The sequence below is a fragment of the Hemitrygon akajei genome, chromosome 12, assembly GCF_048418815.1.
Source record: "Hemitrygon akajei chromosome 12, sHemAka1.3, whole genome shotgun sequence".
NCBI classification, from domain to species: Eukaryota; Metazoa; Chordata; class Chondrichthyes; order Myliobatiformes; family Dasyatidae; genus Hemitrygon; species Hemitrygon akajei.
The window spans coordinates 50,671,839-50,698,163 of NC_133135.1; the positions used below are offsets into that span (position 1 = coordinate 50,671,839).

Genomic DNA, 26,325 nt, shown 5'->3' on the forward strand with positions numbered 1-26,325 from the left:
GTTAACGTGTTTTAAGAATTTTCATTGCTGTTCCAAATAATTTTGAACTTTCTATGGTAAAAAACAACATAAAAGAATGCCCTTTGTCCTGAAGAAAATCATTTTCAAAGCCTATTTACTGAGCCAAATTAAATATTGAAATATACAATAAATTTCCACACCAGTTCTTCAGTTCGTGCACTTTAAACTTCAAAGGGGAAACCCCAAGGTATCAAATTTGCAACAATGCTTATCGTTTACCATGTCAGACTCGATTACAATATGTCTCTCTCGATGGTGGACAGAAGGAGGGAGCTGGTTTTGGGCAGGAAGGTTTGCAATCACTTTAAATGTTTTAGTTTCATTAATAAAAGAAAAAAAAATTTTGCTTTAAATTTCAAATAAAACTCCAGTTATCAATAGAAGTGTTGGTTAAGCTCTTTTTATATAATGAAATTCATAAGCTTACTTCATATAAGGCTTACCTTTCTTTTTTTAAACATTGTGTCTTTCAGATTGAATCATACTAACAGCAACAGGAATGCAACAGCTCTGATGAAAAAGTGTTCAGGCCAGCCAATGGACAGCTGCAACAGTAGTTACCCAGTGAGTGTGCTTTCAATTCTCACGCTGAGACTTATCTAATAATAAACTATAATGCTCAGTCTTTTCTTTATGATGTTGTTATAAACATTAATGGCTAATGCAAGTTTCCTACATTTTGTGACTTAAACTCATGTATTTACTTGTGACCAGTTCTGATGGAATAAAAGCTGTTTATTAAGAATGATCTTTGAATCATAGAGTTATACGGTCATTCAGCTGACCAACAAGGCTTTTGGCCCACTGCTTTTATGCTGACCATCAAGTACAGGAGCAGGGAGGTTCTACTGCAGTTATACAAGGCCTTGGTGAGACTGCACCTAGAATATTGTGTACAGTTTTGGTCCACTAATCTGAGGAAAGACATTCTTGCCATAGAGGGAGTACAAAGAAGGTTCACTAGATTGATTCCTAGGATGGCAGAACTTTCATATGAAGAAAGACTCACTGGAATTTAGAAGATTGAGGGGGAATCTTATTGAAACGTATAAAATTCTAAAGGGATTGGACAGGCTAGATGCAGGAAAATTGTTTCCAATGTTGGGGAAGTCCAGAACGAGGGGTCACAGTTTAAGGATAAAGGGGAAGCCTTTTAGGACCGAGATGAGGAGAAACTTCTTCACACAAAGAGTGGTGAATCTGTGGAATTCACTGCCACAGGAAACAGTTGAGGCCGGTTCATTGGCTATATTTAAGAGGAAGTTAGATATGGCCCTTGTGGCTAAAGGGATCGGGGGTACGGAGAGAAAGCAGGTACAGGGTTTTGAGTTGGATGATCAGCCATGATCATACTGAATGGCGGTGCAGGCTCGAAGGGCCGAATGGCCTACTCCTGCACCTATTTTCTATGTTTCTACTCATCTATACTAATCCTAGTTACTAGCACTTGATCCAGGGCCTTTTGTTTCTTTGTGGTTCAAGAGGTCACCTGGAGACTTAAATGTTGTGAGAGTACTTGCTTCCAGCATTCTCTTAGTTCCAGGTTTCAGCCACTGGCTGATTGAAAAAGTTCCTCCTCGGATCCCTTCTAAAACTATACTCTTGCTCTCTATGCCCTCTTTTTTTAGTCCATTCTGCCATGGGGAAAAGTATCCAACTATCGACCCTCATAATCTTGTAACCCTTTATCAGGTCCACCCTCCACCCCAAGGATAATAAACTCAGTCTCATAAATGAAGTGCTCCATCCCAGGCAACATCTGGTGAATCTCTTCTGCCCCTTCAATTCAGCAGGGAACCCATGGTTAATTGTTTTTCTTATTTCATGTGGAAGTTGGGACTAACTTGATCTGGATGGGCAGTGTGGAACTCTTAGGTATAAGTCTTATTATTCTGCATTCGCAATTATCAGTACCGTAACTGGGAAATGGAAAACCTCCTTCAAAACTAAGTTTAATTACTGCTTGCAGTTGGAAACAGCTTATTTGAAATGATAAAGAACCGTTTGAATGTTTTCTGTTGGAGTAGCAGGTAAATGGTAGGGAAGAATCTCAAAGAAAACCCTTGCTGAAATGCAGTAAAGAGAAACAGCAAGCTGATAAAGAGATGGAATATCAGAAGACATATTGTGAACAGTGACAGCATATGATATAGGAGCAGAATTAGGCCACTTGGTCACTCAAGTCTGCTCAGCTATTAAAACATGGCTTTCTGCCTTTCTCCTTAACCCTTTTCTAATCAAGAACCTATTGATCTCTGTAATATACCCAATGACTTGGCCTCTCCAGCTCTCCATGGCAATGAATTCCACAGATTCACCACACTCTGGAAAAAGTAATTCCTTCTCATATCAGTTCCAAGGCAATGTCCCTTTATTTTGAGGTTGTGTCCTTGGATCCCTAGCTATCTTACTAATAGAAACATCCTCTCCACACCCACTTTATATAGGCCTTCCATAATTTATGAGGTTTCAATGTGATTCCCTTATTATCCTTCTGAACTCTATTAAGTACGGCCCAGAGTCACCAGACGCTCCTCATACAATCCCCCTTACATTCCCGGGATAATTCTTGTGAACCTCCTCTGAATCCTCTCCAGGGGTCAGCACATCATTTCTTAGATATGGGATTCACATTATTCCAAATAGATTTGGAGCAAAATTCTTATAAATCCTCTCAGTACCCTTTCTTTTATATTGTAGGCTTGTCAACACAAATGATAACATTGCATTTGCCTTCCTTACTACCCACTCAACCTGCTAACTAACCTTTAGGGAATCCTGCACTAGGACTCCCAGGTCCCTTTGCATCTCAGATTTCAGAATTCAATTTAGAAACAAGTCTGTACTTTTATTCTGCATAACCAAACACTTCCCTGTATTGTATTCCATCTGTCACTTCTTTAGCCATTTTCTCAGCTATTTTTCTGCAGACTCCTTGCTTTCTTAGCGCGACTTGCCACTCCACCTATCTTGGTATTATTTACAAACATGGCCACATTGCCATCAGTTTTGCCAATCAGATCAGGATAAAGTGAAAAGCTGTGGTCCCACCGCTGACCTCCAGTGAACTCCACCAGTCACCGGTAGCCATCCTGAGAAACTCACCTTCACCTTTGCCCAATCTTCTGTCCATGCTAGTACCTTGCCTCTAACTCAGTGAGCTCTCACCTTGTTTACCATGGTCACGTGCAGCACCTTGCAATGGCCTTTTGAAAATCTATCTCCTTTTTCTACCCTGCTTGTGTCTTTCTCAATGAACTCAACAGATTTATTATGCAAGATCTTCCCTTAATGAAATGTTGCAGAGACACTGAGAGTGAACCAACTTTCTTACTTCTACAATTACTTCAAGAAATTCATCAACCTGATACATGTGGACAATGCAAGAAACAGGCCATACTGCCTTTACTTCCTTAGACAACAACACATTGCTAATACGTTAATGTGACATTCACACTATTGAGGATTTCAATGAATACTAACCCTCCTGATGCACCCTTCTGTACTTCACAACTGTCAAAAATCCTCAGAAATCTACAGGCCAAGATCACTTTGGACCTTGATGCTGTAAAGGTCATAGCACAAGAATGGCCAAATCCTCTCTACGAGCCCCTGCTGGACACAAAGATCAATCCATTGTAATTTTTATTAGAAACATAGAAATACAGAAAACCTACAGCACAATACAGGCCTTTCGACCCACGATGCTGTGCTGGACATGTACTTACTTTAGAAATTACCTAGGGTTACCGATAGCCCTTTATTTTTCTAAGCTCATGTACCTATCCAGGAGTCCCTTAAAGGACCCTATCATATCTACCTCCACCACCATTGCCAGCAGCCCATTCCACACACTCACCACGCTCTGCAGAAAAAACTAGCTCCGACATCTCCTCTGTACCCACTTTGAAGCATCTTAAAACTGTGCCCTCTTGTGTTCAGCCCTGGGAAAAAGCCTCTGATCAATGCCTCATTAGAAGCACATGCCCTGCTACTGTACATCAGGTGGTGTTCTAGCAATTTACAGATGTGCCTGTATCGCCAAATGCTCTAGATAAACTCCATCGCCAGTTATTCCAGAACTTGGCATAAAGGGATTGCCCAGAAACTATAAGGACAAAAGCATCATAAATCATCCATCAAAAATTGTGTCCTTTTGCAGGATTCCTTGAATCTAATTAGCAGAAAGCTCTGTTTGAAATCAATGAATTATCTTACTATTCAGAAACTTTTGTGGTCTTGGATCCAACTGTTTAATTCTTAGATTAGATGGTTTAATTGTTATTTTCTTAGCAGTTTAACAATTAATTACTTGTTGTTTTTTAAGTTGTTCTTGTATGTATATAAAAGCGTAATATTCCTCTAACGGTTATACAAAGTATAATTTGAGGAAGCTCTGTAAGTTGCTTTGTTCTGCATTATTTATGTAAGTGCTTTCTCATTGGTTAATTCTTATCTGTAGCTTTGAATGCAATTTTTTCTTATAGAGTCAAAGGATTATAGAACACTACAGCACAGAAATAGGCCCTACAGCCCATCTAGTCCGTGCTGAAGCATTAACCTGCTTAGTCCCACTGATCTACATCCAGACCATAGACCTCTATACCATCCATGTACCTATTCAAATTTCTCTTAAATGTTGAAATCAAACCCACATCCACCACTTGCGCTGGAAGCTTGTTCCACACTCTTACCACCCTCTGAGTGAAGACATTCCCCCTCATGTTCCCCTTAACCATTTCTCCTTTCACCCTTAAGCCATGACCTCTAATTGTAATCTCACCCATCTTCAGTAGAAAAAACCTGCTTGTATTTACCCTACCTATATTCCGCATAATTTTGTATAACACTATCAAATCTCCCCTCAATCTTCTACAGTATGTTCCAGGGAATAAAGTCCTTACCTATTCATTCTTTTTCGATAACTCAGGTCCTCATGTCCCAGCAACATCTTTGTAAATTTGCTGCACATTCTTACTTACATCTTTCCTGTAGGTAGGTGACCAAACCTGCACATGATACTCCAAATTAGGTCCCACCAACATCTTATACAATTTCAACATAACATCCCAACTCCTGTGCTTAATATGTTGATTTATGAATGCCAATGTGCCAAAAAGTTTCTTTATGACCCTATCTATTGTTCCCAGGATGAGGGTTTCCTTTCCAGGACATCAGAGGTGCCCCCCTCCTCCTTCAGAGAATGGGGTTTCTCTTTCTCCATCACTGATGCTGCCCTCACTCAGATCTTCTCCATTTCCTGGACATCTGGGCTCACCCAATTTTCCCGCTGCCTTAACAGTAAGTTCATCTTGTCCTTACCTACCACTCCATGAGCCTTCACATCCAACACAACTTTCTCCACAACTTCTGCCAACTCCAAAGGGATCCTACCACTAAACACATCTTTACCTACCCCCCCCCCCCTCCACTTTCTGCAGGAATTGCTCCCTCCATCATTTCCTTGTCCATTCATCCATTCCCACTGATCTCCCAGCTGGTACTTATCCCTGCAAGTGGCTAATGTGTTACACTTGCCCATTCACCTCCCCCCCTCACCTCCATTCAGGACCCCAACAGTCTTTCCAGGTGAGGCCACACTTCACCTGTGAATCTTCTCGGGTTGTCTATTACATGTGGTGCTCCTGATGTGGGTTCCTCTACATTGGTGAGACATGTGGTAAATCGGGGACCACTCTGTTGAACACCTCTGCTCCTTCTGCCAAAAGTGGAACTTCCCAGTGACCCAACATATTAATTCTAATTACCATTCCCACTCTGACATGTTGGCCTCCTCTTGAGCCACAATGAGGACTTCCTCAGCGTGGAGGAGCAACACCTTATATTCCATCTGGGTAGCCTCCAACCCACTGTTAAAAAAAGTCCCTTCCCATCCCCTCTTCTTCTACAATTCCCCACTCTGCACTCTTGCCTCTTTGCACCTCACCTGCCTATCACTTCCCCCTAGGGCTCCTCCTCCATCCCTTTCTCCAATGGTCCACTCTCCTCTCCTATCAGATTCCTTCCTCTCTGGTCCTTTATCTTTCCCTTCCACATGGCTTCACCTCTTACTTTCTGGCTACCCTCCTTCTCCTCTCCACACCTTTTTATTCTGCCATCTTCCCCCTTCCTTTCCAGTACTGAAGAAAGGTCTTGGCCTGAAATATCGACTGGTTGTTCATGTCCATAGATGCTGCCTGACCTGCTGAGTTTCTTCAGCACTCTGCTACCATAACCAATGAATCACCTATCACTACAACTTGCCTCTTCTCCCCCTTCCCTTCTGAGCCATAGAGACAGGCTCAGTCCCAGAGACACGCAAGCAAACAACAGGTGAACAACAATCCAAAGCTGTTGTTGAGGGGAGCGGCCACAGGTGTACACACTATCTGTCTATCCCTTTTCCCCTCCTGATACTCACCCAGTTACCTGCGTTCTGCACCCTGGGTGTAACTACCACCTTCTATGTTCTGTCTTTCACTCTCTCAGTCTCTCGAATGAATCAGAGTTCATCCAGTTCCAACTTCAACTCCTTAACACAGTCTGTTGGAAGCTGCAGCTGGATGCACTTCTTGTACGTGTAGTCATCAGTGACACTGGAGATGTCTATGCCTTCCCATGTTCTGCAAGAAGAGCATTCCGTTCTCCTGCTTAGAATCCTCACTGCTCAAAATCCAATTTCTTTTTATTGGACCTTGCCAAATGCCTTATTATGCGCAATCCAATGTCTCCTCAGGAACTGTGGTGCGCAAAATGTGCTGACTGCCCCTGCTCGCTTCTTTTAAACTCTCTCTCCCTCTATGCAATCTCATGTCCCCTCGGGAACTGTAGTGCGCAAAATGTGTTGGCTACCCCACTCGCTTCTTTTAAACCCTCTTTCCCTCTATGGCATCCATCTCTGTGATATAAAAGTAGCTGTTCTATGCTAGGTGCCATCTTATTCTATTGTCTCTTTGCTCAGTAGAACTCTGTCACTGTGTTCAGCTTCACTTTGTTCTATCAACGATTAATAAAACAATTGTGAAACAACAAGTTTTGTGCCTCTTTCCTGATTTCTGAAAGAGCCTTGGATTTAAACATCAGAATCCAACAAGTGGCGTAGACAGCAGGATTTCGAAGTTACTCAGAATAAACGAAGACAAAAGTGGAATTTTCAGCGCCTAAACAAATAGGGTAAGAACTTCCCTGTTCATCTGTTGTCTGAGAGAAAAACAGATTCTGGCTTCAGATATCAGATGGGAATTAGGAGTGAGAAACTGATGTTTTAATGAAAAGATCCGTCAAAAAGAAATGCAAGCCGGTGGAGCCACATGGAAAACCAGTAGAGTACAGATTAAATATGCAGGCCAGTGGAGCCACATGGAAAACCAGTAGAGTACAGATTAAATATGCAGGCCAGTGGAGCCACATGGAAAACCAGTAGAGTACAGATTAAATATGCAAGCCAGTGGAGCCACATGGAAAACCAGTAGAGTACAGATTAAATATGCAGGCCAGTGGAGCCACATGGAAAACCAGTAGAGTACAGATTAAATATGCAAGCCAGTGGAGCCACATGGAAAACCAGTAGAGTACAGATTAAATATGCAAGCCAGTGGAGCCACATGGAAAACCAGTAGAGTACAGATTAAATATGCAGGCCAGTGGAGCCACATGGAAAACCAGTAGAGTACAGATTAAATATGCAAGCCAGTGGAGCCACATGGAAAACCAGTAGAGTACAGATTAAATATGCAGGCCAGTGGAGCCACATGGAAAACCAGTAGAGTACAGATTAAATATGCAGGCCAGTGGAGCCACATGGAAAACCAGTAGAGTACAGATTAAATATGCAGGCCAGTGGAGGCACATGGAAAACCAGTAGAGTACAGATTAAATATGCAGGCCAGTGGAGCCACATGGAAAACCAGTAGAGTACAGATTAAATATGCAGGCCAGTGGAGGCACATGGAAAACCAGTAGAGTACAGATTAAATATGCAGGCCAGTGGAGCCACATGGAAAACCAGAAGAGTACAGATTAAATATGCAGGCCAGTGGAGGCACATGGAAAACCAGTAGAGTACAGATTAAATATGCAGGCCAGTGGAGCCACATGGAAAACCAGTAGAGTACAGATTAAATATGCAGGCCAGTGGAGGCACATGGAAAACCAGTAGAGTACAGATTAAATATGCAGGCCAGTGGAGCCACATGGAAAACCAGTAGAGTACAGATTAAATATGCAGGCCAGTGGAGGCACATGGAAAACCAGTAGAGTACAGATTAAATATGCAGGCCAGTGGAGGCACATGGAAAACCAGTAGAGTACAGATTAAATATGCAGGCCAGTGGAGGCACATGGAAAACCAGTAGAGTACAGATTAAATATGCAGGCCAGTGGAGGCACATGGAAAACCAGTAGAGTACAGATTAAATATGCAGGCCAGTGGAGCCACATGGAAAACCAGAAGAGTACAGATTAAATATGCAGGCCAGTGGAGCCACATGGAATACCAGTAGAGTACAGATTAAATATGCAGGCCAGTGGAGGCACATGGAAAACCAGAAGAGTACAGATTAAATATGCAGGCCAGTGGAGGCACATGGAAAACCAGTAGAGTACAGATTAAATATGCAGGCCAGTGGAGGCACATGGAAAACCAGTAGAGTACAGATTAAATATGCAGGCCAGTGGAGCCACATGGAAAACCAGAAGAGTACAGATTAAATATGCAGGCCAGTGGAGCCACATGGAATACCAGTAGAGTACAGATTAAATATGCAGGCCAGTGGAGCCACATGGAAAACCAGTAGAGTACAGATTAAATATGCAGGCCAGTGGAGGCACATGGAAAACCAGTAGAGTACAGATTAAATATGCAGGCCAGTGGAGCCACATGGAAAACCAGTAGAGTACAGATTAAATATGCAGGCCAGTGGAGCCACATGGAAAACCAGTAGAGTACAGATTAAATATGCAGGCCAGTGGAGGCACATGGAAAACCAGTAGAGTACAGATTAAATATGCAGGCCAGTGGAGCCACATGGAAAACCAGAAGAGTACAGATTAAATATGCAGGCCAGTGGAGGCACATGGAAAACCAGTAGAGTACAGATTAAATATGCAGGCCAGTGGAGGCACATGGAAAACCAGTAGAGTACAGATTAAATATGCAGGCCAGTGGAGCCACATGGAAAACCAGTAGAGTACAGATTAAATATGCAGGCCAGTGGAGCCACATGGAAAACCAGTAGAGTACAGATTAAATATGCAGGCCAGTGGAGGCACATGGAAAACCAGAAGAGTACAGATTAAATATGCAGGCCAGTGGAGGCACATGGAAAACCAGTAGAGTACAGATTAAATATGCAGGCCAGTGGAGCCACATGGAAAACCAGTAGAGTACAGATTAAATATGCAGGCCAGTGGAGCCACATGGAAAACCAGTAGTGTACAGATTAAATATGCAGGCCAGTGGAGGCACATGGAAAACCAGTAGAGTACAGATTAAATATGCAGGCCAGTGGAGCCACATGGAAAACCAGAAGAGTACAGATTAAATATGCAGGCCAGTGGAGGCACATGGAAAACCAGTAGAGTACAGATTAAATATGCAGGCCAGTGGAGCCACATGGAAAACCAGTAGAGTACAGATTAAATATGCAGGCCAGTGGAGCCACATGGAAAACCAGTAGAGTACAGATTAAATATGCAGGCCAGTGGAGCCACATGGAAAACCAGTAGAGTACAGATTAAATATGCAGGCCAGTGGAGCCACATGGAAAACCAGTAGAGTACAGATTAAATATGCAGGGCGGTGGAGCCACATGGAAAACCAGTAGAGTACAGATTAAATATGCAGGCCAGTGGAGCCACATGGAAAACCAGTAGAGTACAGATTAAATATGCAGGCCAGTGGAGCCACATGGAAAACCAGTAGAGTACAGATTAAATATGCAGGCCAGTGGAGCCACATGGAAAACCAGTAGAGTACAGATTAAATATGCAGGCCAGTGGAGGCACATGGAAAACCAGTAGAGTACAGATTAAATATGCAGGCCAGTGGAGGCACATGGAAAACCAGTAGAGTACAGATTAAATATGCAGGCCAGTGGAGGCACATGGAAAACCAGTAGAGTACAGATTAAATATGCAGGCCAGTGGAGCCACATGGAAAACCAGTAGAGTACAGATTAAATATGCAGGCCAGTGGAGGCACATGGAAAACCAGTAGAGTACAGATTAAATATGCAGGCCAGTGGAGGCACATGGAAAACCAGTAGAGTACAGATTAAATATGCAGGCCAGTGGAGCCACATGGAAAACCAGTAGAGTACAGATTAAATATGCAGGCCAGTGGAGCCACATGGAAAACCAGAAGAGTACAGATTAAATATGCAGGCCAGTGGAGGCACATGGAAAACCAGTAGAGTACAGATTAAATATGCAGGCCAGTGGAGCCACATGGAAAACCAGTAGAGTACAGATTAAATATGCAGGCCAGTGGAGCCACATGGAAAACCAGTAGAGTACAGATTAAATATGCAGGCCAGTGGAGCCACATGGAAAACCAGTAGAGTACAGATTAAATATGCAGGCCAGTGGAGCCACATGGAAAACCAGTAGAGTACAGATTAAATATGCAGGCCAGTGGAGCCACATGGAAAACCAGTAGAGTACAGATTAAATATGCAGGGCGGTGGAGCCACATGGAAAACCAGTAGAGTACAGATTAAATATGCAGGCCAGTGGAGGCACATGGAAAACCAGTAGAGTACAGATTAAATATGCAGGCCAGTGGAGCCACATGGAAAACCAGTAGAGTACAGATTAAATATGCAGGCCAGTGGAGCCACATGGAAAACCAGTAGAGTACAGATTAAATATGCAGGCCAGTGGAGCCACATGGAAAACCAGTAGAGTACAGATTAAATATGCAGGCCAGTGGAGCCACATGGAAAACCAGAAGAGTACAGATTAAATATGCAGGCCAGTGGAGGCACATGGAAAACCAGTAGAGTACAGATTAAATATGCAGGCCAGTGGAGGCACATGGAAAACCAGAAGAGTACAGATTAAATATGCAGGCCAGTGGAGGCACATGGAAAACCAGTAGAGTACAGATTAAATATGCAGGCCAGTGGAGGCACATGGAAAACCAGTAGAGTACAGATTAAATATGCAGGCCAGTGGAGCCACATGGAAAACCAGTAGAGTACAGATTAAATATGCAGGCCAGTGGAGCCACATGGAAAACCAGTAGAGTACAGATTAAATATGCAGGCCAGTGGAGCCACATGGAAAACCAGTAGAGTACAGATTAAATATGCAGGCCAGTGGAGGCACATGGAAAACCAGTAGAGTACAGATTAAATATGCAGGCCAGTGGAGGCACATGGAAAACCAGTAGAGTACAGATTAAATATGCAAGCCAGTGGAGGCACATGGAAAACCAGTAGAGTACAGATTAAATATGCAGGCCAGTGGAGGCACATGGAAAACCAGTAGAGTACAGATTAAATATGCAGGCCAGTGGAGGCACATGGAAAACCAGTAGAGTACAGATTAAATATGCAGGCCAGTGGAGGCACATGGAAAACCAGTAGAGTACAGATTAAATATGCAGGCCAGTGGAGGCACATGGAAAACCAGTAGAGTACAGATTAAATATGCAGGCCAGTGGAGCCACATGGAAAACCAGTAGAGTACAGATTAAATATGCAGGCCAGTGGAGCCACATGGAAAACCAGTAGAGTACAGATTAAATATGCAGGCCAGTGGAGCCACATGGAAAACCAGTAAAGTACAGATTAAATATGCAGGCCAGTGGAGGCACATGGAAAACCAGTAGAGTACAGATTAAATATGCAGGCCAGTGGAGCCACATGGAATACCAGTAGAGTACAGATTAAATATGCAGGCCAGTGGAGCCACATGGAAAACCAGTAGAGTACAGATTAAATATGCAGGCCAGTGGAGGCACATGGAAAACCAGTAGAGTACAGATTAAATATGCAGGCCAGTGGAGCCACATGGAAAACCAGTAGAGTACAGATTAAATATGCAGGCCAGTGGAGCCACATGGAAAACCAGTAGAGTACAGATTAAATATGCAGGCCAGTGGAGGCACATGGAAAACCAGTAGAGTACAGATTAAATATGCAGGCCAGTGGAGGCACATGGAAAACCAGAAGAGTACAGATTAAATATGCAGGCCAGTGGAGGCACATGGAAAACCAGTAGAGTACAGATTAAATATGCAGGCCAGTGGAGGCACATGGAAAACCAGTAGAGTACAGATTAAATATGCAGGCCAGTGGAGCCACATGGAAAACCAGTAGAGTACAGATTAAATATGCAGGCCAGTGGAGGCACATGGAAAACCAGAAGAGTACAGATTAAATATGCAGGCCAGTGGAGGCACATGGAAAACCAGTAGAGTACAGATTAAATATGCAGGCCAGTGGAGCCACATGGAAAACCAGTAGAGTACAGATTAAATATGCAGGCCAGTGGAGCCACATGGAAAACCAGTAGAGTACAGATTAAATATGCAGGCCAGTGGAGGCACATGGAAAACCAGTAGAGTACAGATTAAATATGCAGGCCAGTGGAGCCACATGGAAAACCAGAAGAGTACAGATTAAATATGCAGGCCAGTGGAGGCACATGGAAAACCAGTAGAGTACAGATTAAATATGCAGGCCAGTGGAGCCACATGGAAAACCAGTAGAGTACAGATTAAATATGCAGGCCAGTGGAGCCACATGGAAAACCAGTAGAGTACAGATTAAATATGCAGGCCAGTGGAGCCACATGGAAAACCAGTAGAGTACAGATTAAATATGCAGGCCAGTGGAGCCACATGGAAAACCAGTAGAGTACAGATTAAATATGCAGGCCAGTGGAGCCACATGGAAAACCAGTAGAGTACAGATTAAATATGCAGGGCGGTGGAGCCACATGGAAAACCAGTAGAGTACAGATTAAATATGCAGGCCAGTGGAGCCACATGGAAAACCAGTAGAGTACAGATATAATATGCAGGCCAGTGGAGGCACATGGAAAACCAGTAGAGTACAGATTAAATATGCAGGCCAGTGGAGCCACATGGAAAACCAGAAGAGTACAGATTAAATATGCAGGCCAGTGGAGCCACATGGAAAACCAGTAGAGTACAGATTAAATATGCAGGCCAGTGGAGCCACATGGAAAACCAGTAGATTACAGATTAAATATGCAGGCCAGTGGAGGCACATGGAAAACCAGAAGAGTACAGATTAAATATGCAGGCCAGTGGAGGCACATGGAAAACCAGTAGAGTACAGATTAAATATGCAGGCCAGTGGAGCCACATGGAAAACCAGTAGAGTACAGATTAAATATGCAGGCCAGTGGAGCCACATGGAAAACCAGTAGAGTACAGATTAAATATGCAGGCCAGTGGAGGCACATGGAAAACCAGTAGAGTACAGATTAAATATGCAGGCCAGTGGTGCCACATGGAAAACCAGAAGAGTACAGATTAAATATGCAGGCCAGTGGAGGCACATGGAAAACCAGTAGAGTACAGATTAAATATGCAGGCCAGTGGAGGCACATGGAAAACCAGTAGAGTACAGATTAAATATGCAGGCCAGTGGAGCCACATGGAAAACCAGTAGAGTACAGATTAAATATGCAGGCCAGTGGAGCCACATGGAAAACCAGTAGAGTACAGATTAAATATGCAGGCCAGTGGAGCCACATGGAAAACCAGTAGAGTACAGATTAAATATGCAGGCCAGTGGAGCCACATGGAAAACCAGTAGAGTACAGATTAAATATGCAGGGCGGTGGAGCCACATGGAAAACCAGTAGAGTACAGATTAAATATGCAGGCCAGTGGAGCCACATGGAAAACCAGTAGAGTACAGATTAAATATGCAGGCCAGTGGAGGCACATGGAAAACCAGTAGAGTACAGATTAAATATGCAGGCCAGTGGAGCCACATGGAAAACCAGAAGAGTACAGATTAAATATGCAGGCCAGTGGAGCCACATGGAAAACCAGTAGAGTACAGATTAAATATGCAGGCCAGTGGAGCCACATGGAAAACCAGTAGATTACAGATTAAATATGCAGGCCAGTGGAGGCACATGGAAAACCAGTAGAGTACAGATTAAATATGCAGGCCAGTGGAGCCACATGGAAAACCAGTAGAGTACAGATTAAATATGCAGGCCAGTGGAGCCACATGGAAAACCAGTAGAGTACAGATTAAATATGCAGGCCAGTGGAGGCACATGGAAAACCAGTAGAGTACAGATTAAATATGCAGGCCAGTGGAGCCACATGGAAAACCAGAAGAGTACAGATTAAATATGCAGGCCAGTGGAGGCACATGGAAAACCAGTAGAGTACAGATTAAATATGCAGGCCAGTGGAGGCACATGGAAAACCAGTAGAGTACAGATTAAATATGCAGGCCAGTGGAGGCACATGGAAAACCAGTAGAGTACAGATTAAATATGCAGGCCAGTGGAGGCACATGGAAAACCAGTAGAGTACAGATTAAATATGCAGACCAGTGGAGGCACATGGAAAACCAGAAGAGTACAGATTAAATATGCAGGCCAGTGGAGGCACATGGAAAACCAGTAGAGTACAGATTAAATATGCAGGCCAGTGGAGCCACATGGAAAACCAGTAGAGTACAGATTAAATATGCAGGCCAGTGGAGGCACATGGAAAACCAGTAGAGTACAGATTAAATATGCAGGCCAGTGGAGTGTAAAATATTCAATTTATACAAGTAGTGGAGCAGGGATAAAAAGATAATAAATTCATGCAAACCAGTAGAGTGCATGAGAAAAGTTAAATATGAGCATGGGGAGAAAAGCATTAAATTCAGGTTGCAAGACAACCTATTACAATTTTGGCTGCAAGCTATTAACATTTTGAGACTGTGGTCTAACTAATAAAAGGTACGTATTAACTAAGATCAAAATAATGGCCAAAATCATGAAACCAACTACAGAATCTCCAGTTGCATAGGAAAAGATAACTGAGGGTTTGAGCTAGGCATACCTGCAGATTCAGAACAAATATGAGCCGTCTCTATTAAACATTACAGCAATGGTGATGCTGTCATTTTGCCCGTGATTCATTCTCAATGAAAACATAAATGATCATGCCCCCACATACCGTCTTAAACTGTAAATATAATCAGCATGATTTAGGGAGTATCTTATCTGACCTACTCATGTTTTATCCTGGGATATATCCACATCTATTATTCTTGACAAGGATATGAAATCTATTCATATGTTCACAGTCAAAACTACCTTTTGCTTGAGTTCAGAAAGTACCATTCCAGCAGGGCATAGTTCATGCAGTTACACTTGACATTGTCCTAAATGGAGTAATGACTGAAATTCTTATTGTCGATCAGAAAAATTTTACAATTCAACAAAGTTCAAGCAGTAAGAGATGGGCTAAGTTCATGGAATGATATGTATTTTATGTGTGGAAATGGAGCCCACACATTTTGTTATATAGGGTGTGTTTTCCCTGCCACGTGACACACTGTACACACGTTACTTTTACCTCCCGAGTATGGAAGCAAACAAGACATTTCAGAAGGAGAACATTTTGCATCAATTTTATTCCCATTTTATGATGTTACAAGGAGTAAAGTTGAAATTAAAAATGTTGCTGGGACCTTAGAAAAATTAAGCAATGACTCTGCTGAAGTCATGAGAAAAGTAACAGAAGAGGTTTCCATGTGTAAGATGGTCCTTCAAGATTGTATGGCATTAGATCTTTTTCGAGTAGTTAAGAGGGAATGTCCAGTTATAGGCAAGGAGTGCTATACTTACATACCTGACCGTATCTTAAGACATTAACTAATTTGGCTGATTATATCTGTAAAGAAGCAGCTGAAATTCATCAATCTAATGGAAGGGATGTCTTTGACTAAATCCATTCAAGTCTTGGAATCTGCGGCTTCTCAGTATTAGGAGTCCTATTATTCATATTAATATGCCTTATCATAATTTACATGTGTTTACTTGTTTAAAGGTGCTCATTAATAGTTCAAATTCTTTTAAATGTGCTTACTAATCTGCCTAATCATGACATTATCTTATGAATACTTTGAAGAATATTTATCCTTTGATGTTTCATACCAGTTTTTAAAATATTATTTATATATAATGTTTTCTGCCTCTAAATTTTCTGATGTAATGATTTTAAACATATGATTTAGAATCAAAGGGGGGAGTTTTGGATACAACTGCTTAATTCTTAGATTAGACTGTCTAATTGTTATTTTCTTCACAGTTTAACAATTTTAGTACTTCTTGTATTTTAGTATTTCTTACATGCATATAACAGTTTAATGTGCCTCTAGTGACTACACAAAGTATAATTCCTGGAAGCTCTTGAAGTTTCTTTGTTCTGTATTGTTTAAATAAGTGTTTTCTCCTTGGTTAACTTGGTTCTGCAGTATTTGAATAAGTGCTTTCTAATCGGTTAATTTTTATCTATAGATTTGAATGGAATGTGTTCATATCTCTGACGTATAAAAATTCCTTAAGGTTGTTATAGCTAGGGTGGTAATGGGGGAAAGCTCCTACTACATATGAAATATTGCCAATGGTGTGCACCTCAGATAGTCTCTGACTACCAAGTCCAGCTCCTGGTCTTCATGTGTGGCTTAGCTATTAAGCCCGGCAGAACCATTTCTACTGACAGGAGAAGGGGCAAAGGCAAATTACTGGCACCTTAAAACCAGTCGCTTCGGCAAATGCGACTCATCAGCTGAGGGTGGCAGCTCATCTAGGAGAAGGAAAACTCGGATCTTAAACCTCCACTGCCTTGCGGCTATACCTACTCATGGGGAAGACTTCAGGAGTAAACCCTGAGATAAAAATCTGGAGCTGGAGTCCCTAAGGTAGTCTTACATTGGGTTCACTGCTGACTGGCAACTCCGGTGATGCTGCTGGTACCAAACTGTATCGGTCTCTGCCGTTCCTTTGGGTTCATCAGATGCGTGGAGAGGGGGAGCCTGCTACATGGGCAACAGCTTGCTCTCCATATTGTATTGCCCAGGTTTGCATATCTGGACAGTTAGGGTGCAATATCCATGGGCAACTCTGACTGTCAGACTCAGACGTATAAAAATAGCTGTTCTACACTAGGTGCCATTTTTGTTCCTTTGTTTCTCTCTCTTTGCTTGGTAGACCTCTGTCACTTTCTGTTCAGCTTCTCTTTGTTCTATCAACTCTTAATAAAATGATCCTTAAACAAGTTTTGTGTCTCTTTCCTGACTTCTGAAAGACCCTTGGATTTAAGCACCAGAATCTAACAGGGGTTACTGCAGAAGTTCTCATTGTCAGAAAGGTAAAATCTATGGCAACCTACAATTTGAAGAATCCATCCATTTCATATTTCTTTGTTTTGTGGCAGGAATTGCAAACCTGTTCAAAGTCTTGCTTCCACGGTGATCTGCACTGTCCCATTTGTCTCCACGATCTAACGCTTCCTGTGGAAACCAGCTGTGGACATTTATTTTGTGGTAGGTTTCACTCTGTGAAGTTACATTCTCCACACCATTCTCAAATGTTTGTTTGTTTTTGGAGAATGTGAAGAATAGATGTTTCCTTCCTTCCATTTCCTATGTCCCTATTTCAATCTTACCAATGATACCAAACACATCCGATATATAGCCATTGCTCTTCTCTCTTTTTTAAAAAAAATTGAAGCTGCTAGCTTTAATTTAGAACTTCCTCATAGTTTTGGTAAAGGTAAATGTAACCAATATATTTTATTCCTTTGGTGATTTTATACATTGGAATATAGAAATAATCTAAAATGACTGATGCCATCATTTTTTGTAGTGTTAGGATCACTAAATGGTGCTCTATAGATTAGTAAATTCCTGTTTTTAATTCATAACCACTCAGCACAGATGCTGTTAGCTTCTGACTAGAAACATGCTTGGATGTTGTCCAAAAAGAGAATCAGGCTGAGTTATGCCTTCCGCTATGTTCAAATGCCATTACTAGTGCTTCCTGTCAATGCTCATATATCACATGCATTAACTTGGGTGCATACACAAGACAGAATACATGGAGTTGGTAGTGTCCATTTCAGAATCAGCATTAGAATCACTTATTATCACTGACATATGTCATGAGATGTGTTTTGTGGCTGCAGTACAGTAACAATTACTGTAAGGTACAATGAGAAATATTAAAAATTAAGTAGAGCAAAAAGAGAGCATAATATTGAGGTAATGTTCATGCATTCATGAGGGGAAGAAGCTGTTCCTAGAAGTTTGAGCATGTGTCTTCAGGATCTTGTACATCCTCCCTGATGATAGTGAACAGAAGAGGGCACGTTCTTGATGGTGAGGGCCTTCATGTTGGTTGCTGCATTCTTAAGGCGTCGTATTTTGAAAGTGTTCGTGATGTTGGGGAGGCTAGTGCCCATGATGGAGCTGGCAGAGTTCACAACTCTGGAGCTTTTTCTGATCCTGTGAATTAGTAATACCTTTATACCAGACAGTGATGCAGCCAGTCAGAATACTCTCCACAGTACATCTGTGGAAATTTGCTGGAGTCTTTGGTAACGTACCAAATTTCCTCAAGCTCCTAATGAAATATAGCCGTTAACTTGCCTGTTTTGTAATTACATCAATATGTTGGCCCAAGATAAATCTTCAGACATGTTGACAGACAGAAACTTGAAACAGCTCACTCTTTCCATTGCTGATCCCTTGATGAGGACTGGTTGGTGTGTGTTCCCTCAAATTCCCCTTCCTGGAGTCTGCAATCAATTCCTTGATCTTACTGAGATTGGGAATAAGGTTGTTGTTGTGATACCCCTCTAACAAGCCAATCTATCTCACTCCTATATGCCTTCTTGTCACCACCTGGGATTCTGCCGACAACAATTGTTTCATTGGTGGATTTACACATAGTATTTGAGTTGTGCCTAGCCACAGAGTCATGGGTGTAGAGAGAGTACAGTGACATACTAAGCATGCATCCTTTATGTTGCAGTTCACTAAGACAAACAACAATTACCCTGTAATGAAGATAGTCAACATTCAATTTCAGCTATGGATGATCCAACTATGTATCAAAAGAAATAAACAGGGAGATTATTATTTAGATGGGGAGAGAGTTCAAAATGCAGGGATGCAAAGGGACTTGGGAGTCCTTGTGCAGGATAACCTGAAGATTAACCTCCAGGTTGAGTCAGTGGTGTAGAAGGCAAATGCAAAGTTGGCATTCATTTTTAGAGGTATAGAATATAAGAGCAGGGATGTGATGTTGAGGCTCTGTAAGGCACTCGTGAGACCACACTTAGAATATTGTATGCAGTTTTGGACTCCTTATTTTAGAAAGGACATACTGACTTTGGAGAGGGTTCAGAGAAGATTCACGAGAATGATTCCAGGAATGAAAGGGTTACTGAATGAGGAATGTCTGGCAGTTCTTGGGCTGTATTCCCTGGAGTTCAGGAGAATGAGGGGGGATCTCATAGAAACATTCCAAATGTTAAAAGGCCCGAACAGATTAGATTTGGCAAAGTTATTTCCCACGGTAGGGGTGTCAAGGACAAGATGCACGACTTCAAGATTGAAGGACATCCATTCAAAACAGAGATACGGAGAAATTACTTTAGTCAGAGGGTGATGATTTTATGGAATTCATTGCCATGAGCAGCTGTGGAGGCCAAGTCCTTGAGTGAATTCAAGGCAGAGATAGATAGGTTCTTGATTAGCCAGGGTATCAAAGGGTATGGGGAGAAGGCAAGGGGAGTGGGATGACAGGAAGAATTGGAGCAACCCATGATTGAATGGCAGAGCAGACCCGTTGGGCCGAATGATCAACTTCTGCTCCTATATCTTATGTTCTTATGGACACAACACTTATTCTGGCTACTTGTGCATTTTAAAATTTCTGTTTAGTTCTTCTTTCTTAAAAGAAGGGTGAAAGGTTTGTGTTGTATGTAGCATTGCTGCTGCCATCAAGAAGGAGGTACAGGATCCTCAGGACCCTCACTACTAGGTTCAGTAACAGTCATTACCCTCAACCATCAGGCTCTTGAACCAGAGGGGATAACTTCACTCAACTTCACTTGCCCCATCACTGAACTGTTCCCATAGCCTATGGACTCACTTTTACGGACTCATCTAATGTTCTTAGTATTTATTGCTTATTTATTTATTATTATTATTTTGTTTTGTTTTTATATTTGCAGTTTCTTGCCTTCTGCAAATTAATTCTTTGTCCGTCTTGCTGTGTGCAGTTTCTCATTGATTGTACCATTTATTTGTATTTACTATGAATGACCGCAAGAAAATGAATCTCAGGGTACTATATGGTGACATATACTCGATGTACTTTGATAATAAATTTACTTTGAACTTTGGTTAACAATTATTGCTGTGTTAAAGTTTTACTATTTCAAAAATGGCACCATTTGATTAGCTACTCTCTGCATGTTGCAACAATGTTTAGTGTGGAACTTGCCAGAAAGTCTTTCTACTTCTGTGGAAGAAAGTCATGTTGATTTAACATTGCAATCTTTTCTTCTGTTTAATAAGTTACCTTTGTTTGTTTGCCTGAAGTCCTGATTATTTCCCAGCAATTTAGTGAGAGATAAAGAGAGCGAGAGAAATACTAAGACAATTTCTAGTTATCTGTGACTGCAATTGACTTCTCTATATTGAATAACCAAAAACCCTTTATACTGATGATAAATATTGCCTTGTTGTAAGATCTTAAGATATACAGCATTTTTTAAAAAATCAAAAGGAGAGTTTAGGCAAGCATTCATAATACTTGGTTTTTAATCCATGTGTGATTAATTCCCCTATGAGCCATTTATCAGAACGTTCATGTAAATAGTGATTATACTTGTGGCCCTGTACTCCACTAATCATGAATTCAATTAGCTTCAACAAAACTTAAGAAAAATGATTCTTTAAACTGCTGAACATTCAGCAAATCCCAATTAGTTTACTGATATGTTTTTAGGAAAGGGAATTTGCCATTACATATTACTCTGTTTGGTCTGCTGGTAATTTTAATTTACTTTACAAGCCTGACTGACAATCCAAATGGGTAAAAATTATAAAAGTATTATCTTTGCTGGTAGGAAGAAAATCTATCCACCTCAGTCAGCCATGTTTCCAGGTGAGGTGACATTTCACCTGTGAGTCGTCTGGTGTGGTATACTGCGTCCGGTGCTCCCGATGTGGCCTTTTATATATTGGTGAGACCCGACGCAGACTGGGAGACCGTTTCGCAGAACACCTACACTCGGTCCGCCAGAAAAAGCAGGATCTCCCAGTGGCCACACATTTTAATTCCACATCCCATTCCCATTCTGATACGTCTATCCATGGCCTCCTCTATTGTCAAAATGAATCCAAACTCAGGTTGGAGGAACAACACCTTATATACCGGCTGGGTAGCCTCCAACCTGATGGCATGAACATTGACTTCTCTAATTTCCGTTAATGCCCCTCCTCCCCTTCTTACCCCATCCCTGACATATTTAGTTGTTTGCCTGTTCTCCATCTCCCTCTGGTGCTCCCCCCCCCTTTCTTTCTCCTGAGGCCTCCCGTCCCATGATCCTTTCCCTTCTCCAGCTCTGTATCACTTTCGCCAATCACCTTTCCAGCTCTTAGCTTCATCCCACCCCCTCCGGTCTTCTCCTTTCATTTCGCATTTCCCCCTCCCCCCACTACTTTCAAATTTCTTACTATCTTTCCTTTCGGTTAGTCCTGACGAAGGGTCTCGGCCCGAAACGTCGACAACGCTTCTCCCTATAGATGCTGCCTAGCCTGCTGTGTTCTACCAGCATTTTGTGTGTGTTGTTGTTTGAATTTCCAGCATCTGCAGATTTCCTCGTGGATGTTATGCTATTGACTGCTCGGCCATCAGTGCGAAAAATGAAAACATTTCTGCACAATTCCAGTGTCAGAGTACTTGAAGTTTACATGCAATTGTGTGAATTAAACAGCTATATTTGAATTTAAAGTTGTAGTTATAGTTCCAAAATGTTTGCAGGAGCTCCCCTTTTGCAGGAGTTCCTCCTTAAGATTCAAGATAAAACTTTAATATAGAGATTTGTCTTGGATTCTAACTTATATAACATCCATGTAATCAAAAATTATGCAGTTGCTTATTATACGGGGCTAAGCAATTCTTGTGAGTGAGTTGCAGGCTGATTATTATGTATTGAAGTTTCATCACAATTTTAGTTCCAGTTCTTGCCAAACTCTGGACATTTAATACACTGACTCAGGCCTCTTTAGAATTAGGTTAAAATTATCAAAATATCCTATCAGATTGAACTGATTTTAAACCTTGATTTTAGAAGTTAAAGAACAATATTTCAGCTCAGTTATTAAACAGTGCTATTTTCTGCTGTTCTTTTACCAACAGGGCCATGCTTAATTGCATATTGGAAACATGGGTCTTGGTTAGGACCTGTAAGCTGCCCTCTATGTCGAAGAAAGGTATGAATGAAAATAAATTGTTAATTAAATTGAAATTAATAAATGCAATTAAACATAAAGCCATTTACATTTTAAATGGAGGCCGAAGTGGTAGCACAGCTATAGTCGTACATCATTTCTACTAAAATAAATGTTGGAGTGCAAATTCCTCAAGCTTCTTGTTAAATATGAAGGTAGCAATATGGCTGAAGTACCTGCCCAGACTCAAGGCTTCAGACTGATCTGAAGTTAAGCCTAGGAAGGGTGTAGTCACAAGGTTGCCCTAAGTGTTAAATATGGAAGCTAATTTACATGCAGCTAGATCCTATAGTCACCAGTAGTGCCAAATTAGATTTTTTAAAAATTGGGTTGTTTTAGGGGTAAAGTCATCTTAGAAATCAGAACATGCCTGTGCATCTGAAAGTACCGTAGTACAATATGCCAGGCTCCCGTGTGAGGCACAGATGTACCCCTTTGGAGGTTGAAAATCTTTATTTTATTTAGAGTATCAGCATTTAGCCCCTTGTCAGGTCTCAGCATCTCAAACAAAAAACAAGTTGCTGGGCTAGCTCTTCCTGGCCTTGTAGGGGCAGAAAAAGGTTCATTCAATACATGGTTTCTGCTAACACTGGGTATCTGGTCGACATGTACTGCACCCCACCCCCCCACCACCCCACCACTCCAGCATAATGGAGGATAGCCTCAAGGAAATTCACTAACTTTCCTATAAAACAAAATCTTTACTCAGTTGTCTGTCAAACATATCAATGGATAAATTTATACGTTTTTCCAAATTTTAAAAGTTGACACCTCATCTGAAAAGCAGGGTCTGTCGTAATGCAACTTGCACTAAATATTGACTAAAGTACCAGCAGAGAGAGTGTTCTGAGGTCGTAGGCTGGGCCTGCAACCAACTCAGTACTGACATAAACACTGCAACAAGGAATGGCTCTGAGATTCAGTCTAGCTGATTCCTACAAGGCCTCACTAAAGACAATTTGGAAGGTATACATCAACTGCAAAAAAAAATTGCTTGGCTGGTGTAAATGTCACAGCCATTTGCAAGAAACATACCTAATAAGAGACCTATAGGTTTTAATAATATAGATTTTTTTAAAGTAAGGACTCATTCAAGAGTTCTTATGGCAGACTTGAAAGCTTTGACCAGCTCCCATTTCACAGATTAGTGCTACATCTACAGAATATTATTGGACATGATTTTTAAATTTCTGATAGAGATATGGTGGCTGGTAATTTCCACATCTAATATGCTTCCAAACTGGGCATGAAGAAAAAGAACTCACGGTGAATGACAAAATTAATTATTGGAACATCTTGAGATGGTGCTGGTCAGGGAATGGTCACCATGTTTGTACATTCTGAAATGACTATTATTTTCAATGATAGAAATTTAACACTTTTCTTATTATCATAATCAATCATATGTTTTCTAAATATTATGTTAATGAATAATTAGTGCCACTAATTCAATGTATTTTGTGTATTAAAAAATAAAACAGATTTCTCATTAGTAAAATTCAAATTAAGAGTGGGAATGCTAAATTAGTTGCAATAAATTATTATAATCCCTCTGAACATACTGTATATTGCTACTGTGTAAAAGCAAAAGCCCACGTCATTCTTTTATGTTGTGCTCATAAGAATAGGGATAATTCTGTTTCTCTTTACTTCAGGTGAGCCTGCTCTGTGGACTGTCCCGTGAGAATCACCAGGAGTGGCAGGGGCAGCAGATCCTCCGAGATATCAGAGAATACAACAAGCGTTTCTCTGGCCAGCCTCGACCCGTAAGCCAACTCTTTGAAAGTAGATCTATCCTCAGTGTAGGAGAAGCACTACAATTTCATGCTCATGTTATCTCATGAGACGGAATTTCACAAATTAAGGCAAATCAAAGCAAATCTTTAGAATTATATAATGAGAAAAATCCAAAGAATAATGAAAATGTATAGGAATTGTCAAGATTTTATAATCTACTTTATGATGTTTCAGCAAAATGAACAAAAAGAAACTGCAGATGCTGGAAATTGAGAATAAAAGCAGAAATGCTGGAAATATTCCTCAGGTGAACCTATTTCTGGGGCAAGAGAAAGAGAATTAACATTTCCAATTTGCATTTCCACACATGCAGCCTGACCTGCTGAGTATTTCCAGCATTTCTGTTCTTATTATTCTTAGGTTAAGTTTGAACTGGCAAACTTTTCTTTCTTCTGTTACTCAGCAAAGGAATCTGCATGCACGAACAACTTGTTCTTTAATCAAAATATAAAGCACTGCAGATGACAGAAATATGAAATAAAAATGCAGAATCCTCAAAATACTTTATGGGTCAGACAACATCTCTGGATAGAGTATGCCTCACTTACGGTAAATATTATAATCAAAGCGCCAGTGGTCTGTGTAGCTGCTAGCTGATATGGACAAGATATGGAGCAAAAATCTGGAGGAGTGGAGACGGTGGGGTAATATGGAGAGCTGGGAAGCAAACAGGAGGATATTCTTTAGGGAAGCTAGAACATGTGCTGTCAATGGAGTTCATGGACAATGCAGATATGTAAGTATTTCTGCACCTGTTACTCTAAAGAACTGGTAAAACCAGCAATTGATTATCTAAATAACAATTGTAAGAGTGGCATAGGACCCTAAGATTTTTTAAGCACAATGAGGTTTTCAATTGTTTGAAGTAAGTGTGCGTTACAAAGGTTTCAGATAAGAAGGCAGAAAACAGATCATTTAGAAAATCACCTAATAAGTGAAATTGACATGGTTAATGAATATAGAAGGCATAATTTCTTTGAGTACATCCTTAAGAAAAGAGATCAAATCCGCAGACCTCCAGGTTTTGCAGCAACACGTTTTACGCTGGAAACATTCTAGAACGTATAGAATTTGGAATCCTTGAGCTTTCTAGAATTCACCTTTTAAATGTTGGGATGCATATAATCAGGTTTTAATAACTTACAGCTTTTGAATTTCATTAGTAAATTCTGTCCATTATCATCAATTTCTATTATTCTCATTAGACTTTTTAGCTTTATCATTTTTTGTTTGTTTTCCTCTGCAAGGAGACACAAAATATTTATTTATTATTGCTACCATTTTCTTATTCACCATTAAATACTCCTAATTGTAATTTATTTATTGCTCATTGTCATTTCATTCTTGTTCCCCATAATATCTAATGCTTTTGATCAGTTTGCAGATTATGTCTGTGACATGCCACTGTTGCTCCAGATGGCCTTCAGAGGGCTCTTGACGATGGCGGGATTAGTGTGGATCTTCCGTTTAAGGATTGCAATTTGCTTCTTTGGAGCCATCATCCACCTTACTTCTCCTCTTGATATTATACCTGAAACGTTCAATGGGATCTTGAAGACTTTTGATGATTTGACAGTTGTAATCCTGTTGCTTTTCTGTATGATTAATATTTGCCAGCAGATGGGGCTAGAGGAAGCGACTTGAACAAATGCCACAACTCAGCGTCTATAACCAGACTTAATATGTGAACCATTTCTAACAAATGTTCAAGGAAAACTGTAAATATGCTTTAGTAATTTGAATTGATACCTGTACACACATTTTTAATATTACCATTGCTTAGTATTTAATATCCTTGTTTGTAAAAAAATAACCAGATGCTCTAAACTGTTTTTATGTTAATAAATCTGAAACTATTTATGCATTTGACTAATAGGTATAAAATACATTTTTTAAAACCTTGAAGGTCCAAAATGAAAATGTTTTAATCCCATAATTATCTTTATTTAATAACATCTGTTTGAAAACAATAAAAAAAGAG

The 26,325-nt window shown here is 40.9% G+C and overlaps 1 protein-coding gene across 1 annotated transcript; it reads left to right on the forward strand.

The window, feature by feature from the left end:
* Positions 1-208: 208 nt before the first annotated feature.
* On the forward strand, positions 209-26,325 carry LOC140736998 (E3 ubiquitin-protein ligase RNF170-like). The gene is made up of 6 exons (XM_073063080.1): positions 209-312; positions 495-585; positions 17,456-17,564; positions 22,456-22,529; positions 24,203-24,313; positions 25,722-26,325. Exons 1-6 carry the CDS (start codon positions 242-244, stop codon positions 25,986-25,988), a joined length of 723 nt encoding a protein of 240 aa, XP_072919181.1. The 5' UTR covers positions 209-241; the 3' UTR covers positions 25,989-26,325.